Raw genomic sequence first — 19,302 nt, 5'->3', positions numbered from 1 at the left:
GCTGCCCCCTTGAGGCGCTTTTAAAATCTAACTTGAAAGCAGCAGCTGTGCTGCTGAACCCTTTAAGCTGCACTGCCGCACCGATGGGATGTGGCTCCCAGCAGCCCTTGTGCAGTGTCAGCTTGCAAATGGCATCGATGCATGTGCTGACTCCATTTGCGTGGTCAGCAACAGCATGCTAACCACGCAAATGGTGTTGCCGCATGTGTTGATGCCATTTGCGTGCCGATGCTGAAAGAGGGAGAAGGTACAACCTGCAAGCCTCCTTTTAAAGGTACCCCTCACCCCGCTCCAAATCGTTTAGGTGCCTCTTCAAAGAGGCGCCCAAATCTTTCAAGCACATCCCTAATGCGCAGCTCAGATATAAAGATCTATACTCATTTTAAAGTAATTTTCTGGGATCCTTTAGTATCCCTTTTTGGCCGACTTAGGAACATTTTGTGCTAGACAGTCTTAGTGTGAAGAGCTTTCCCAGTAACTGGGAGATGATAGCTAGCCAGGCAGACTGTGTGCTAATTGCAAATGCTGGAGCAAGTGTACTCTGGGCACATTACCAAGGGTTAATAAGCTCCCCAAGACTGGACAGATGGTCCTCTTGCAATGCACAGAGCAGGCAGAGTGGCAGTAATCTGCCATGCGGCACTTCTTGCTGTTCCAGTTCTGGGCCACATTTTCTCCCTAATCACTGTGTCCCCTACTATCTGAAAACGGGCTCTCTTGATTGACTATTTGTGTCCAGAAAAAGTGGGCTCTGCAGCCTTGTTTCTGGCTTTCTGAATATAAAAGGCTATTGGCAAGTTCAATCTGTATGTCAGGTCGTAGGGAACGGGTGTGGGGTACTCACTGTTTGTTTCTGGCTCTCCTTTGACCTGAAGCCCCTGTTGTTTTCTATCCAGTAGTGTTTATGTTTTGTTGTTAAGAAGTTTGTCCCAGTGGGGATGCTGTAGAGAGTAAGGATGTGCATGAACCGGTTCAGAACCTCCTTAGGGAAGCGCCGAACTGGCTCAGGTGCCCACAGGGAAACCATGCAGAGCACACATGGTGCGGGCCAACGCTTCACACAGGCTGCAGGGAGCAGCGCCACAGCCTCACATAGCCTTTTGTAGAGGGAGTGCCGCACCTGGAAAAGCAGTGGGCAGCACAGGAGCAGGTAAAGACCTGCTTAACTGCTTTTTAAGGGGGAATGGCTCCCCACTTCACAGCTGCCCAAATCTGTTCAGGCTCATTCCTAGTAGAGAGTGCGGGGGGTGGAATCAGAAAGGAAAAGGGAGGGAAAGAAGGAGAAAATGGAGTTGTTTCTGAATAAACTCAGTGGGGAAATGTTTGACTAATAAGCAGAAGGTTGCCGGTTCGAATCCTCACTGGTACTATATTGGGCAGCAACGATATAGGAAGATGCCGAAAGGCATCATCTCCTACTGTGAGAAAGGAGGCAATGGTAAACGCCTCCTGGTAAACCCCTCCTGTATTCTACCAAAAAAACCCACAGGGCTCTGTGGGTGTCAGTAGTCGAAATCAACTTGATGGCACACTTTACCTTAAATCTATACAAGATTTCTTTGTGTTTGCAAGGGAAAGCAGCTATAAAACATTTGGTGACAATATTTTGAACCAGCTAAGTGGTGAGCCTGCAAAGCTTGTGCATGTTCCTGCAACCTCATTTCATTGCAATATTGGGTCTACATTCCGGAACTGCTTTCTACTATTGCTGCTGCTGATTGTTTCTCCAGCTCCCTGACCTGCACAACCCCTGAAGGTACTTTTTTCCTTCTCAGTCCTGGACTCTGTTGTTCACTGGATGCCTACTGCAGCATGGCTCAGATCCCACCACCACCTTTTTTCTTGTTCACCCCAGGAGAACCTGCTCTTCCCTGGAAACAATGGAAGTCCTGTTTCTGCAATTACCTCCTCACTAAACAGACCCTGATTTTACTCTAGCAAAGCTATTTTACTCTAGCAAAGGCTATATTGCTTCACTGCCTGGGCCCGAAAGGCCAAAGTATGTATAATAATTTGCCCTTTCCTGTCCACTTGGAAGGGGATGCCAATCCTTATGAAGCTGCTCTTCAAACCTTAGACGATCATTTCAACCCTACATTGAATGTGACTGCTGAACATTTCAAGTTCTATTCTAGATCCCAACTGCCTGGTGAATCTATCGATCACCAATATGTCACAGCATTGCGTGCCTTAAGTGTAACCTGTGAGTTTGCCAACTTTACTGATGAACTGATCAGGGATCAGATTGTTACGAAAACAATCTGCTCCAAACCTCATGAAAAACTTATATTGGAGCAGAAACTTACCTTGGATAAAGTTACAGAGATGGCTAGGAGGGTGGAAAATGCTCTTCACTGTGCCAAATTGCTGTCTTTAGTACCGCAAAACTACCCTCCTGAAATCGAGCTTGTTTGGTCTAAATCCTTCCAAACCCAATTTTCTCATATGGCACTGTCCCAGAAATTGGCAGCACAAGAAAGGAGAAGCTACCAATGCTACCGATGTGGAGACTGCCCACAGAGCCTCTTTTGCTCACTGTCCTGCACAGAAGGTCACTTGCAACAGGTTTGCAAGTCTGCTGTCCACTCCATTACTGATTCACTATGTGATAAGGATGAGGCAGATGAACCACTTCCTGACGTTTTCAGTGTGACAGAATCAGAGCCTGCTTCTCCACATTGTCCAGTTAAACTTAGCAGCCCTGAAGTGCAGATGCTGGCTGACTCTGGTTCTCTATACACTATCATTTGCCATCTGCTTTACAAGAAACTCGTTACTACATCAGATCTGCACCTGCAGTCTTCAGACATCCACCCATGGGGGTTCTTCTATTGCCATACATGGATATGTCACTGCTGTCCTGGAATACATATTGCCGGAGAGAAAGTGTATGTGTCACAAAAAGTAGCCTCAATTGGAAACATCAGAAAGATCTACAGATTGTGTTAGACCCAAATAGCACGGAAACCGTATTACAGATGATGGAGCATCCATATGCTGATATGATTGCTGATTTATCAGACGTTTCTGCCGATACTTCTGGCACTGCCATTCATTTCAAACATAAAATTCAGATGAAGGTAAATGCAATACCTGTACAATACAAAGTGAGTAATGTACTCATAGCATTGTGACAACCTCTTTAGAGAAGAGTTCTTAAGACTACAGCATGCTGTCATCATAAGAGACTGTTGAATCATCCAAATGGGTCTCTCCCATTGTTCTTGTGAGGAAATCAAATGCTACACTTTGAATGTGCGTAGATTTAAGAGATGTGAATGCTAGCATGGTAGTGGATTGTCATCCATTACCAAATATTAATGAAATGCTGCTTATTCTGAAAGGGGCCTCACTGTTCACAACTTTGGACTTGTCTTTGGCCTATCATAAAATTCCTCTGCTCAAAAGTTCTTGCAAATGCACAGCCTTCATTACCCCAGAGGGTCTTTTTCAATACAAAATACTGCTCTTTGGATTAGCCTCTGCAGCCTTAGTATTTCAAAGAATGATGCATGCAATTTTGGGGGCTATGGATGGAACCACTTTCAGGATGAAATTTTCATGTATGGCAAAACCACTGAGAAGCATGATGCTAAACTGACAGAAGTCTTAAGAAAACTCTAACAACATGGACTTCCTATCTCTGCAGAGAAATTTCAGTTTCGCACACACTCGATGATGTACTTGGGACATACAATATCTCAGAGTGGCATACATCCCAAAGCAGACTTGATGAAAGCTATTTGGGAAGCACCAGAGCCACACAACAAAGATGCACTTCACTCATTTTAGGACTCTGTATTACTCTAAATTTGTTAGACAATTTGCCTCAAAAGTTGCTCTGTTGTGCCTTCTTTTTAAAAAAGGAATGTAGCATGTAACTGGGATGCACCCTGCAAGGTTAGTTTTCAGACTATCAAATTGGACATTGCTAAAAACCTTGCCCTCACTTCTTTTGACACCAACAGGCTCACTACTGTAACCACTGATGCTTCTGAATATGGTTTGGGTGCTGTCTTGACCCAGCAAAAGGGACAGGGAAGATACAGTTTCCAAGATGTATTATTTCATTGAAAAAGAAGCTCTAGCATGTTACTGGGCAGTGAGGCACTTCAGGACTTACTTGTGAGGCAGAAAATTCACTTTATGGTCAGACCATAAACCCTTATCTGCTTTGTTTACTTCTCTGGGATCAAGTTGAGGAACCCCAAGAATAGCCAAATGTATCACCAGAATTATGGATTTTGATTTCCAGGTGGAGTATCTTCCAGGTCTTTAGAATACAACTGCAGATTGTTTATCTTGACTTCCACTTCCAGGCCAAGAGGAGATCCCAGAAGATGAAGATGAACTAGTAGTAATTGCACAAACAGCTTCATCCACTCATGGAGTTATCATGTTTTCTGAATGGAAAGCGGCCCTCAGTGCTGATCAAGTGCTTACTAAATTTAAACCATACATAACTAATGGATGGCCATGCAAAAACAAGGTACCTTAAAATCTTCAACCATACATACACATACAAGTGAGCTGTCTCTTCCCAATGAGCTGGTGCTAAGGAGTGATCGTTTGGTGGTGCAAACCTCTTTACAAGCAAAAGTGATTAGAATTGCCCACAAAGGTCACCTGGGCATGAGTTTGACTAAAAGGCAAATCAGAGAAAGTTTTCAGTGGCCAGGTATGGACGAATACATTGAAGATGTGATCAGTCACTGTATGGCTTGTGCTGTATCTGTCACAGAAGATTTTTGCCACCCCCTTGACTCCAATAGAGTATCCCAATGGCCCCTGGAAAAAACATGCTCTGGATCTAATGGTGCCTTTTGAGAACCAACCCACAAACCAAAGATTTGTTATAGTGATGGTGGATTACTATTCCAGGTGGAATAGTTTCATTTCCTTACAACATTACTACGAACAAGGCAATCCAATTCATGGGGACAGTTTTTGCGAGATAAGGTCTTCCTAAATAACTAGTGACTGACAATAGGACACAGCTTACCTCATTTGAAATGGAGCAATACTTGAATAACCATGGGATAAAACACAAGACTATTTCCTTGTACCATCCTTGAGAGAATGGCTTTGTGGGGGAAAATGAACAGATTAGTGAAATAAAGTTTACAACTGGCTACTATGCAACAACAATCCTGGAAAGAGGCATTTGAAACTCTATTTGCTGATCAAACTACTCCTCAATCCACTATGTGAAAATTACCTTTTGAACTGCTGAGAGGATAGGATGCAAAGCTACCACCAAACTTACCCAATGGCAACAACTGATAGGGTTACTTTCCATGGATCAGAAACTGGGTGCAAAACAGCAAACATTTCAGGTGTGGGACTTTGTTCAAGTACAGCTGCTTTATAGAGTGAGGAAGGGATGTTCCCAATGCTCTGAACAAAAACCAAAACAGAATTGAAATCCGAGGTGATTCTGTCATATTGGGTGATGAAAAGAAATGGAACAGTTTGAGTCTTCACAGCATGCATACAATGAGAAAAGAGGGAAGGGTGTCTGATCTCCAGAGAGGAGCTGGAGAAGAATTTGATCTTGCCTGCAGTTTTGACCTCAAAGAGGAGGCTGATGAAAGTGATGGACAATCCTCTTTACCATAAAGAACACCACTAACAGCTCCTGTGCCAGGGAGCCCAAGAATTAGGAAAAATGTGCGTGAAAGACCACGTAAAAGACTTCAACACTTTGTCACTGATTTTTAAATCAATTCAATTCTGTTTGTTCTAAAGGGGAGGAGTGTGTTGTATTTTCTCCAGTATCTTTTATGTTTTGTTATTTAGCAGTTTTCCCCAGTGGGGATCCTGTAGAGAGTGTGGGGATGGAGTCAGAAAAAAAGAAAAAGGAGGAGAAAATGGAGTTGTTGCAAAATAAACTTTTAGTTAAATATACATAAGATTACTTTTTGTCTGTGAGGGAAGCAGCCCCTAAAACTGCTTCTAAAAGGGGCTTTAAAACAGCCCCTTTTGCCTTAGCTATGGAGACAGGGGTTAAGGATACTAAGCTTCTTCTCCTTGATTCCTGGATCTTTTTCTAACTATGGGGCGCGATGAGAACTTTTCTCCTCAGACTCCTCCTTCGGCGTTTTTATATGTGGACGTCCAGCCACATCCATGTTGTGGCTCTCTTCTCTCACCTACAGGCAGGCCTTTGTGCATGAGTAGGTCTCCCTGTGTGTCATTCACAAGGAGACCTTGCTGTGGATCAAATGAGTTGTTTCAGGCCATTGTAGGGGAGCGTTTTATTCCATTTCCCTGAACTAGCCACTGAGCTTTCCCACTCAGCGGGTGTTACCATGAGTTTTCTGCAAGGCTTTACTGTAAGTTCAAAGTTGCCCAAAAAAACCTATGCAAAAAGTGGATTTTTAAAATCCTGGATATAAATGGGGTTACACCCTAATGCACAATGAAAAACACAAATTGTGTGTGAAGTGCTCCCTGATAGCTCGCAGGGACTTCAGGGTAAAATTGGCCGATATGTGAATGCATGCCTCCATTCCGGAGGGATGCGAACTAAAAGCCGGGTGTGAAAAACTTCACTGGGGAAAGCTAGGCACCCACCACCTCAGTGATGTAGTTGCAAATTCAGAAGTGCAGGTGCTCCCCATGACAGCCCCCATGGCCAATGGCCAGAGAAGCCGAGAAGTACCGGCACTCCATCCCTGCGCATCCCCCCCCTTCTCTACACCCCTGCACCCACCTATATGGCATGGTTGCTTCTTCACCCTAATTGACTTCTCTGCTTGACCTTCCACCTTCTTCTTCATGACACTTACCAGTCAGGGAACCTGCTCCTCTGTCTGAGGTCCTTGGTAAGGTGGAGGGTGCCCCCAAACCTCGACACCTTAGGAAAGTGTGACCAGGTTGATACTGTGTTTCATTTCTCTCTCTGTAGCTCCAGAGGTTCTTGGCCCAGAGAAATATGACAAGTCCTGTGATATGTGGTCCCTTGGCGTCATCATGTACATATTGTAAGTAAATTACCACTCCTGATCTGCACTGCTTGTCAATGTGGGTTTCTCTGTACCTTCTGCTGTGGAACTCTCTGCAAACCTGCCCAGCTGCAAGAACCTAAAATGTTGGGGATGCTCTTACTTTTAAAATTGTGATTCTGCGGAGGCAATAAACTGGGGATGCTGTGCTTTTTAGCATATTTGCAGATGCCAGCATGGTATGGTGGTTAGAGTGCTGGACTAGGACCGGGGAGACCTGAGTTCAAATCCCCATTCAGCCATGATACTTGCTGGGTGACTCTGGGCCAGTCACTTCTCTCTCAGCCTAACCTACTTCACAGGGTTGTTGTGAGGAGAAACTTAAGTATGTAGTACACCACTCTGGGCTCCTTGAAGGAAGTGCGGGATATAAAATATTTTTTAAAAAAACATTTTCCTATTAAACTGGTTACTTCGGGAACATATCCTGGTTTCTTTCTTTTGTTTCAAATGTATTAATTCTGAATAAATAATTTTTATTTATTAGTTATTTATTTATTTTACATATTTTTATACCGCCCAAAACTTACATCTCTGGGTGTTTTACCACAAAATAAAAACAACATTAAAACATTAGTTAAAAACAAAAACAAGAAATTTAAAATAGGACAATTAAAAATTTTAAAAACAATATTCTAAAACAACATTAAAAACAATCAAAACAGTATCAGTTAAAAGCCTGGGTGCATCTTTAAAGACTTTTTAAACATTGTCAGAGATGGGGAGGCTCTTATTTCACTAGGGAGCACATTCCAAAGCCTTGGGGCGGCAACAGAGAAGGCCCGTCCCTGAGTAGCCACCAGACCAGCCGGTGGCAAATGCAGACAGACCTCTCCTCATGATCTCAATGGGCGATGGGGTTCATAACAAAGAAGACGTTCTCTTAAATACCCAGGGCCCAAGCTGTTTAGGGCTTTATAGGTTATAACTAACACCTTGTATTTTGCCCGGAAACATATCGGCAGCCAGTGTAACTCCTTAAATACAGGAGTAATATGGTCTCTCCTAGATGCCCCAGAGACCAGCATGGCTACTGCATTCTGAACCAACTGTAGTTTCCGGACTACATACAAGGGCAGCCCCACATAGAGCGCATTACAGTAATCCAGTCTGGAGGTTACCAGCAGATGTACCACTATTTTGAGGTCATCTTTCTCAAGAAACGGACGCATCTGGTGTATCAGCCAAAGCTGATAGAAGGCACCTCTGGCCACTGCCTCAACCTGGGACACCAGGGAAAGACTTGGATCCAGAAGTACCCCCAGACTGCGTACCTGTTCCTTCTGGGGAAGTGTGACCCCATCCAGAAGTGTGACCCCATCCAGAACAGACCCCATCCAGAACAGACCCCATCAAAATCGTCTCCTGAGTTTTGAGCCCGCACAATGAGTACCTATGTCTTAGTCTTAGTTTGTTATCTCTCAACCAACCCATTACCAACTCCAGGCAGGCATTTAGGGAGGAGGGAGGATTTTCTTCATATTTCCTATTTTTGGAGAAATGCCATACGTTCTTGAAAATATTTAAAATTAATTATCTCTTCACAGACTTCCGTTCCTTCTGTTTCTGGTGGATTTTTCTTTTCTATTAGTGTGACCTTGTGGTCTTATGTTCACAATCCTATATGATGACTGATCAAGGCAAAATAGTGTTTATACTTATTAAACTGGAGTGGGACAGGCTGACCTTAATTTTTTAGGCCAAAGGGGAGCATTAAAATAGTTAAATACTTATTACTCTGCTTTTTAAGTGTTGTGAATGTCTCATGGAAGATCACTACGTTTGGGAAACATTGCTGTCTTTAGACAATGTCACATTTCTACTAATGTCTTTTTTGATCATACACATCCCAAATTCTTCTTTATTTTTGTTAATTTTTCAAATGACCACTATGTGTACCAATGTGCTCTATCTACTATGTGAGTTACAATTCACCTGCTAAGTGTGAGACCTGCCAAATAATTAGCCAGTTAATCTCTGGCATTTATAGTACAAATAAGTACACTTAACCTAGTAGAAATCTTGCATTGCATCATGCTGTTATCAAAATCATCATGGACTGCCCTCAGCATGTCATTTCTCTGTTTCTCCTTTTTTTACAGGCTGTGTGGCTATCCCCCTTTCTATTCCAACCATGGTCTGGCCATTTCACCAGGCATGAAAAAACGGATCCGGATGGGTCAATATGAATTTCCCAATCCAGAGTGGTCTGAAGTATCCGAGGAAGGTACAATGAAGAGCAGCTCCTGTTCCATTCTGAAAAGGAAAAAAAAACTATACAAGACAACTACATAAATCTAAGCCTAAAATATGGTTTAAAAACCTGGACTTTAAAATTGATCCCAGATGGCTTGTAGGGGACTTCTGAAGAGGCATATGCAAGTAAAACAACAGTTTTACATGAGCAATGAATATACAAAAGGCCACAAGACATATTCTCAGCTGGATCAGCACCATGGTGCTAGAAAAAGAGTCAAAATGAAACAAAACGCCCCCCTTTCTCCCCGTGCTGTTTCCCCAATTTCATATACCCCCCCCCCCAAACTGCTATTGGCCATGGAAGGGAAAATAAACCAAGTGACTGTATTATACCTGGTTTTCCGCAGATCTCTGTAGCTCAGCTGTTCTTAACCTTTAATGGCAGCTTCAGGGGTGATTTAAGTCAGAGAAATGGATTGATACCTCCTCATCCTTCACTGTTAGCCCCATTCAAATTGGATCCCCCATGACTACTCTTAACGATAAAGACATCGAGAGATCTAATAATGGATCTTTCATGTCACATCTCAGAAGCTCCAGTGCACACACACATTCTTATGTTTATTTCTGGGTGAGGCACTATACTGGATGTTTGGGATAATTCTCTCCTTTCCCCTCTTCCTCTAAAATAGACTATGGTGTAGCATGGAATAACGCTGTGCTGACATGGTACCTTGAATTTTACAAACAGTACAGTCTACGTTTACCATGCTGTTCTCATCTGATATAGATAGTCACACATGTTGTAAAGATTGTGGGGATCTGGTGTGCTGAATGAAGAAACTCAATCCTTTAAGAAGGCTCTGCACAAATGAGTTCTTACTTGCTAATGTACTGGGATAAACCTTGAGTGTTGACTACTAAACTTATAGCATGTCTTGGTACTGCATCTCTTGAATTAGTAAAGTGTAGGAGGCAGGTGGACATTTTTGCCTATAATTGGGACACATTCATGTTTTAAAGAAGTCTTAAGAGAATGGATCAGCCTCTCATAACTGCTAGTAGGTTGCAGGCACTGCATGTTCTTATATCAAATTAGCTGGTAATAGCATCACCTGGGGGAAATGAGCTAGTAATTTTTATCTCTTGCATTGCAAAGCCAATTTTGAATGTATGGTGGCTGTAAGTTTTGGGGAGGGAAGCTGGAAACAGCAGGAGAGATCCCCCCCCCCGCCCCATCTTCATATGTTCTGCAGAAGCAGACACACGTCTGGCATTTATTTCTAATGTGGGAGGGTGGCCACTCAGTCCCAGCTTCATAGTGTATATACCTGTATGAAACACATGGCTGGAAAACACAAATTGGTTATGGGTATATGTTACTGTTTTGGGGATATAGTAAAAATGTTTTGCCTTTATAATGTCTTTGAGGATAGACAGAATTCTGCTTATTACATTACAAGACTAGCTATTCAAATTGCAGGCATCTGACAATTCAGTTTTTACCACAATAATAATAGTAGAAATAATAATAAGCACCAGGCGTGGAGCCAGCCGAATGTCTGGCCCGGCCAGGTGGCCCCTCAAGTGACATCCCATGGGTGTGATGTCACACGCGTGGGGCATGGCTTGGGCTCTGGAAGAGTCCTGAGGGAACTCCCTCCCCCCACTCTGCTCTTTCATTTCAGGAAATGTTTGCCACCTGAAAGCCTCTATTTCCCTTTTTCTCTCTCTCCGTCAAGGGAGAAAAAGGGAAATAGCTGCTTCCAGGCAGGCATGCACTGCCTGAAATGGCAGCACAGAGCTTGCTGTGTTCAAGGCGTGTCATGTTACACACCTCTGCATGTCATGTCACACACAAAGGAGGCATGGCCTCGAGCTACGGAGAGGAAGGGAAATAGAGGCTTTCAGGTGGCGAACACTCCCTGAAATGACAGGGCAGGGCTGGCTCAGAGCTTGCTGGAGCCTGGGCAGTGGGTGGGGGGAGTTCACTTGGGGCTCTTATGGAGACCGAGCCATGCCCCACTTCAGCGGCCCTTCCCATTGGTGGCCCGTCTTCTTTGAACCCGTTCACACAATGGTAGCTCCGCCCCGATAAACACTTATATAATACCCTTAGGGGGTCAGCTAGATGTAATCTTAAATGTATCTTAAATGTAGCTTGGGAGCTTTTCTTATCTTAAAAGAACAGCTGTGCAAGGTTCTGATCCAGACTGCAACACCAAAGTAAAAAGTGTTTAACCCCTTAATTCTGTGACATCGCCCCCTGAGCTGCTATGGGTCCCTGACTGCACTAGTACCTTTGGGATTCTTTAGCAATCTGGTGGGGTGTGTGTGTGATATACATTGGGGACATAGTGCAGATTTAAACCCTTGTACTTCTGTGCCACCATTTCTGTCTAGACTGGGCCTCTGCATAGCTGCTATTTTAAGATTTTAAAAACTTCCGAACTGAATGTGTTTAGTGACGTGTTTAATAAGCCATCATTTGGCCCTGAGAGTACTCATAGTGCTTCACATACAATATCTTTGTTATCAACAACTCTGCTCCAGAGCTGGTCTGTATAAACCAGGGCATGTTCTTCCTTTATAGATCCAGAGTCCTGTATATGTTCCCTCACTTTTTGCTGGGAAAACTTCCATATTTCTTCTGCTCTTTAGGGGTAATGCTAATTTTGGAGTAAGATGGCAACATTCAGAATGTATAGTTAACACTGCTGTTTCCCCCCCTCCTGCAGTCAAACAGTTGATCCGGAATTTGCTGAAAACTGATCCAACGCAGCGCATGACAATAACAGAGTTCATGAATCACCCCTGGATCATGGTAAGAGCTCAGTTTTCTGGGACAATAAGTAGCTTGTGAGAATGGATGCTGCAGCCGGAGCTGCAGCAGCAACTGAGGCTGAGAAATAAACTAATTGAAGCATATGTCTTCCCTCTGCAGCAATCAATGCAGGTGCCACAAACACCGCTGCACACTAGTAGAGTTTTGAAAGAAGAGAAAGACCTGTGGGAGGATGTCAAGGTAAATTATCTACATCTCACATATTTTGTATCTGTAGGGGAAACAGTTATGAAGCTCCAGGGATAAGTGATTACGCGTGCCCCCTCAGCTGAAGGAGGCAGTCATTAGGCCCTAAAAAGCCCTCATTAGATCCAGATGATTTAAATAACATTTGGCCAGTTTATAACCCCCCGTTCTTGGGCAAGGTGTTGGAGAGAGTGTGGTGGTGTCTCAGCTCCAGGCAGCCCTGGATGAATCTGATTGCTTAGATCCTTTCCAGTCTGGTTTCCAGCCTGGATACAGGACAGAAACTGCCTTTGCTGCCCTGGTGGATGACCTGCACTGGGAGACAGACAGAGGGAGTGTGACTCTGTTGATTCTCCTGGACTTTTCAGTGGCTTTTGATCCCATCGACCATGGTGTCCTTCTGGGTTATCTCTCCAGGTTGGGACCTGGGGCACAGTTATACCATGGCTCTGGAGGGGCATACTCAGAAGGTGGTGCTAGGGGATGCCTGTTCCTCCACTTGGCCTTTGGCCTATGGGGTGCCAGAGGGACCTATTCTGCCCCTATGATGTTTAAAGTTTACATGAAACCTCTGGGAGAGGTCATCCATGGATGTGGACTGCAGTGCGATCAGTATGCTGATGACACCTAGCTCTACCTATCTTTTAAGACACCAGGGAGGCAGTGGATGCTCTGAACCAGGGTTTGGAGGCTGTTCTGGGCTGGATGGGGGGAAACAAGTTGAAACTTAATTCAGATAAGTTGTAAGGGCTCTGGGTTGGTAAAACTGATCATCCAAGTAGTATGAATGTGCAAACAGGTTCAGTGTAGAACCAGTTCAGTTCAAATGTTCGGGGTCAAACCGAACCACCCCCTGTTCAGTCCAACCCCAGACTGAACCCATCCAGCCGTTTGGGGGAGTTGCGATTAATTTTTTTAAAAATAATTTTTTTAAAAAAACTTACTCCCTCCTGAGGCGATGCTTGAGGAAGTGGGGAGGAGGTCCACAGAGGTTCCCCCTCCCACCGCCGGCCTCCCTTACTGACCAAACTGGCCCGTTTGGGCTTTCCCCCTCCAGCATGGTGGCCATTTTATAGGCTGCCATGCTGGTGCAATTGGCCCCTGCATGGCCTGGATCATGCCAGGCCACACAGAGGCTAATTGCGCAGGTGCAGTGGCCTTAAAAATGGCCACCATGCCAGAGGGTGAAGGCCCGAATGGGCCAAAGAGCCAGCCGAATGGGCCAGTTTGGGCATTAAGGGAGGCTGGTGGGGGGAGGGTGAACCTCTGTGGGACCCCCCCACCCCAAGCTGCCTTGAGCAACTCCCCTGGAGGGAGTAAGGAAAAGTTTTTTAATTTTTAAAAAAATCGTGGGAACCCCCCCCCCCAACTGAACCGGGGGGGGTATTCAAGGGGGTGTCGGACCGCATTGGCCCAGTTCAAGTCTGGTTTGGACTCGAACTGGACCGGACCAGCCAGTTCCATGCACACCCCTACCAAATAGTGAGGTAAATCTGGTCTTGGATGGGATCACACTTCCTCTGAAAGACAAAGTCTACAGCTTGGGGGTGTTTATGGACCTAACAATGTCCTTGGAGGCACAGGTGGAAGTGGTGTGCAGAGGTGCTTTTTAACAGCTATGGCTGGTACGGCAGCTGCGACCCTACTTGGAGAAGTTGGACCTGACCTCAGTCACTCAGGCTTTGGTAACATACAGATTGGACTACTGCAATGTGCTCTATGTGGGGCTGCCCTTGAAGATGGTTCAGAAGTTTCAGCTGGTCCAGAATGCTGGTGCAAGGATGCTGGTGGGCACAAGTCGCTTAATGAGTGTCACACCCATCCTGCGGCAGCTTTATTGGTTATAAATCCACTTCTGGGCTAGATTCAGGGTGCTGGTCTTGACTTTTGAAGCTCTACACGACTTGGGGCCCAGGTACCTTTTGGACCACAGTTGACCATATGAGCCTGCTAGGGCCCTCCACTCAGCATCTTGGGCCCTGCTCATGGCCACGCCACTAACAGAGCTCCAGTTGTCAGGGACTAAGGAAGGGCCTTATTCTGTTGTGGCCCCTTGGCTTTGGAATGCTCTTCCCGAAGAGCTTTGCCATGTTCCCTTTCTCAGTGTTTTTAAAAAAACAATTAAAAACACATCTTTAAAAAGAGGCTTTTAAATGTTTTATCTTTTGCTTATATCTGGTAGCTTATTTAGTTTTTATAGTTCCCAGTTTTTAAGCTTTTTATTAATAACTTTTAATTTGAAATGTTTAAAATAACTGTAGTTTCAAATGGAGTTTTAGCCTGGTCTTTTAACTTGTTTACTTTATTAATCTTTTATTTTACATTGTATCTATTTTATTAATGTTGTGAGCCGCCCTGAGCAGTACAAAGATTTCAGATAGATAGATAGAAAGAATGATGTTTTAGGCCCTGTAAAACACAATCTACCAACCAGATGACATGCCAGATGATTAGAGCATGAGAGAGGCTCAATACTTGATCTAGAACTTAATAACAGAATCCACAGTGGACCAGTTTGGACGTAAGATGGAGCTAGGCTAGGACTGAATCCAGCTTTGCACAATGTCCCTGAGGCTCAAGAGGGCATGGTGCCCCTCCCCTACCCATGCGATAGTCGGAAGAATTCTGTTGCTGACTCTGGCTAGGAGCAAGCCAGGATTTCTGAAATAAACCAGGATCTGAACCTGAGATTCAGTATGGCAAGTAAAAGCCAGAATCATTTAGTATGGACATAATGAGTGATCATGGCTATTTTGTAATCAGAACCAGAAGTAGAATTATCCTGATTCTCGTGTGGACAGGGAAGGTGGGAGCATGCACTCTAGGGATGTGCACAAAGTGTTTCGGCACCCCGAATTTGAGGCACCAAAATGCTTTGAGCTGACCCAGTCAAATTGGTTTTTTTGGGGTGTGTGTGTGTGGCCACTTTAAAAGGAGGAATGCAGGCCTTACCTGCCCCTCCGCCCCTTCTCTGCTGCCCCATCATGGCGCTGTCGGTATTAAACGCCACACTTCATGGTTGCAGGGCTGCTCCCAGCAGTCCACGGGCAGCAATGCCATGTAAATGCCATTTTGCACATGCATGGGCACCATTTTCATGGTGGCGCTGCCCATGGGCTTCTGGGAGGAGCCCTGCAGCTGTGCCACGAATCTGGAGAATCTCCCACAGCGATGCTCCTTTCAGTCAATGGACCTGTGGATATTTATTAATTTCATATAGATCTCCAGGATTTTGTTGTAGGAGGGTTTATTCTTTCCCCAAGCATGGAGATTCTGTGTCACCAATGGGTGTTTCTTCTTTTCCTCAATTCTAGGAGGAAATGACAAGTGCCTTGGCCACTATGAGAGTGGATTATGAACAGATCAAGATTAAGAAAATTGAAGATTCATCTAACCCATTGCTTATGAAGAGGCGAAAGAAAGCAAACCCTCCTGAGCCTACAGCACTCCCTCACTGAGGGTTAAGTGGAGCCAAGCCTGGTGGTTGTGAAAGCAATAACTATATCTATATATTTTTTAAACAAATCGGATATAAGACAGTAATGTCAAACGCATGGAATTCAGACCTTTATACCAGACTAGTTATTTTTTTAGCTGCCACTTGTGGTTCTGATCTTTCTGGGGTCAGGCAAGAGACAGCTGCTCTCTGTACAACACACACTTCTATTTCTTTTTTTCTTTTGTTGTCCTGTAGGGAAATGTTTCTGGTAATTGGATTTTTGGGGATAAAATCTCCCCTTGTTTTCTTTTCAGAGACACTGAAATTCCTGTGGTCACCATTTAAGGATTAATAATATATATATATATATATTTTTAAAACTACTGTAGAGCTGAAATCCAGACAGAGTCCTGTGCTAAGTACGTGTGTGTGTGTGTGTGTGTGTGTGTGTGTGCATGCGTGTGTGCACACGTGTGTGTGCGCGTGTGCGCACACGTGTGTGTGAAGAGTTAAAGGCTTTCAGTTTGTGTCAAAGAAGAGCCAGGACTTTTGAAGAAATGCCATCTGAAACCATGATGGCACTTTGTTGATGTTGTAGTCTTCACTTAACATCAGTAGTTATTCCTTTAAGGTTTGCTGTTGGGTCTTAAGCTCCTTTTGCAAGTCTCTGAAGTTACTGACTGAATGTCCCAAGTACAAGATGCCTCCTTAAACTGGAAGCCTTCTCTCTAACACTGCATGAACAGGATTATTTCCCATTACTTGTGAGTTTGTGGAATCTATGTAATCATTTGATAGGATGTATATTGACTGTAAGTATAGGCAGGAAGGCTCCACTTTTATATTGAAGGGTGGTGGGAGGGTCTGTGATGCATTCAGAATTCAGTTATGATCTCAGGGTATTTGGGGTGGGCAAGAGCAGAAAGAAGGTGTTTGTTGAATGGAGATGTTGATGTTTCATTAATGATGTTTCATTAGCTGACCCAGCCTTCCTGGAGAAACCCAACAGGTTATGTCCTGTTGTCCAGTTTCTATCAGCACCTCATTCAGTGTTAACACTTGGTGGGGTCTTGAAGTTCTCATACTATAAGATTGCGAGCCCACTTCCTCCACATCAATGAACATTTTGTTGCTGCTGTTGCGTCTCTGTTCTGTTGCAGAGCACAGCTGTCCTTATCCATGATTTTACCAGGAAACCACTCCTATCTGGAGAGTGTAGCAAAGGCTCAGATGAGAGACACATCCCTTTAGAATTTAGCTTGGAGCTGGTGTGGAACAAAATCTTTCACTTTCCCATTCGGATGTGGAAAATACGGTGGGAAACAGGAGCACCATAAAAATCAGGCTTTCTTCGGTGGATTCCTTAGCACCTTTGGATGATACTTTACCATATGGCATACATGTAATAATAAGAGAAGAAACTGATGGAGGTTCTGTTTGGAAAACAAAAAGGCCTCAGTTGTGGTTTGAAGAAGACAGGATGGAATTTATGTGGGTTGCAGACTTCTGCTAGGATTCTGACATTCCACCAGGGTATGTTTACCGAAATTCAAGGTCTCGTGAGTATAAATTCCAGATCTTACTATACCTGTACATTAGAGAAGAGAGTAAGGTGCCCCTTAGCATAACATTTTGCCTCATCTGGTCAGTCCAATGGTGGTCAGTTCATTTTTTCTGCTCATTTCTGTGTGTCTTTAGTCCATTAATTAATATTTTTTGCCATATTTGTTTCACTTGCATTTTGATGTTTCCACACGTGTGCGCTCTCGCTCGCTCTCTCTCTCTCTCTCTCTCTCTCTCACACACACACACACACACACACACACCACTTTTTTTTAAAAGGAAAGGTTTAGCTTTTAGTGACATTTTAGACACTGTATGGAATTTTAATTTGTTTAAAGAAAGATTTTAATTTTTGTTGTTGTTGGTGTCTCATTGCTGAAACAAATACTTTGGTCTGCTTTTCCCTGTTTTGGATTAAAGACACCCAATACATCAAAGTTTGGTTGTGTGTGATCCATTGCTGCTTTGGGTTACTGACAGGGTGGCATTGGGCCAGCCACTACCTACTTCACTAGACTGTTGTGTGGGGGGCAATGGGGACGAACCCCTCGTATATCAACATGAGCTCCTTGGACAAAGAGTGGAATATATTTAATACCATTTGATTATCAGTTAAACACAGTAATTCTAAAAACATGTCTGTCTTCAACCTTTGACAATTACATGTTATGAACTGGCTTCTATAAAAACAGCAGCTCTTTAGCTGGCTGTATCGACAGGAGGCCTCCACTAGAAGGAGCTAGTTGTCTAGCTGTGGTGTATCCATTGGCCTTGAACTGGCCTGAAGGTGGCATTCAGCCATATTTTTGAAGCTTGCTTAGGAAAAAGAATATGAGTGATGACTGATGAGGGCAGCCTCCTACAAAGGAGAGCTGCTTTGGTTTACTAGGATTTGCTGGACAGGTGTGCTGGACAGCTGCCCTTTTACTGAGTTCCAGTATCTCTGTTCAAGATATTTTAGGGGCACACAAACTGAAGAAGAGGTGCCTGGCATAACTAGGTTTCTCAAATGGCTAAAAGCAGCTGGTCTTGTGGTAGCAAGCATGACTTGTTCCCTTAGCTAAGCAGGGTCTGCCCTGGTTGCATATGAATGGGAGACTAGAAGTGTGAGCACTGTGCAATATTCCCCTCAGGGGATGAAGCCGGTCTGGGAAGAGCAGAAGGTTTCAAGTTCCCTCCCTGGCTTCTCCAAAAGAGGGTTGAGAGAGATTCCTGCCTGCAACCTTGGAGAAGCTGCTGCCAGTCTGTGAAGACAATACTGAGCTAAATGTATTGGTCTGACTCAGTATATGGCAGCTTCCTATGTTCCACACCTGTTGTCATCTACCTTTGGGAACATATCTGTACATATACAGCTTTCTCTTTTTGTATGGCTGCCAGTGGAAAGGGCCGTGGCTTGCTGGTATCTTTCTTCTGAGCAAATATTTCAAGCCAGCATTTGTCATTTGAATTGTCAGGTTAGAAGCCTTGGATGCAGCAGCTCAGCCACCTCACAGTGACTCAGAACGAAACCAGAGAAACCTCTTTCTTGTTCATGCAAAACACTCAGCGTTAGTTTATTGCATGACCCGATCTATTCTGTACCTTAACAGCTCTTTTGCATTATAGAAAATGCTACCCACAAACCTATAGGAACATAAACCAATTTCTGCAGTGCTGCATGCACACTGACCAGGTGTTCAAGCCATGGCTTTGTGGTGGCTGAGTTCGCATAATTGCACATATTCATCATTATTCAGTGAAATCCATCATTTAAAAACATTTCCAATAAGAAATACGTGTGAATTTGCATTATTCCATGATGAGCTGCATTATTCCAATTTGAAGTACAAAATATATTACTTAATAATCCAGTAAGAACAACTTTTAAAAACTGGAACTTGAGTTGCCCTGATTCAGCAGCTGAATCTAGCTGTCTGTTGTTCTGTTCATTAACGACCAATTCACTCGTTATTTTTGAGCTGGTGAACATGACTGCCTCATATAGTGACATGACTACCTCATTTTCATGTGGAGAGCTGTTTGTAGGAAATAATGCCCACATGTGAAAAATGCAAATGTTA

At 43.9% G+C, this 19,302-nt stretch overlaps 1 protein-coding gene across 1 annotated transcript in view; it reads left to right on the top strand.

Annotated features, from left to right (window-relative positions):
* The window catches only part of MAPKAPK2 (MAPK activated protein kinase 2), a 135,015-nt gene extending 117,339 nt beyond the window's left edge, over positions 1-17,676 (top strand). Inside the window, exons 6-10 of the mRNA XM_053249944.1 lie at positions 6,911-6,986; positions 9,110-9,234; positions 11,945-12,030; positions 12,151-12,231; positions 15,552-17,676. Coding sequence (XP_053105919.1) covers positions 6,911-6,986; positions 9,110-9,234; positions 11,945-12,030; positions 12,151-12,231; positions 15,552-15,695 — 512 coding nt within the window. The 3' untranslated portion in view covers positions 15,696-17,676. The remainder of the gene's footprint in view (positions 1-6,910; positions 6,987-9,109; positions 9,235-11,944; positions 12,031-12,150; positions 12,232-15,551) is intronic.
* Positions 17,677-19,302: the final 1,626 nt, after the last annotated feature.

The sequence above is a fragment of the Hemicordylus capensis genome, chromosome 4, assembly GCF_027244095.1.
Source record: "Hemicordylus capensis ecotype Gifberg chromosome 4, rHemCap1.1.pri, whole genome shotgun sequence".
In the NCBI taxonomy this organism is placed as follows: Eukaryota; Metazoa; Chordata; class Lepidosauria; order Squamata; family Cordylidae; genus Hemicordylus; species Hemicordylus capensis.
Note: the sequence above shows the minus strand (reverse complement) of the source record. Positions and strands in the feature narration are given on the sequence as shown.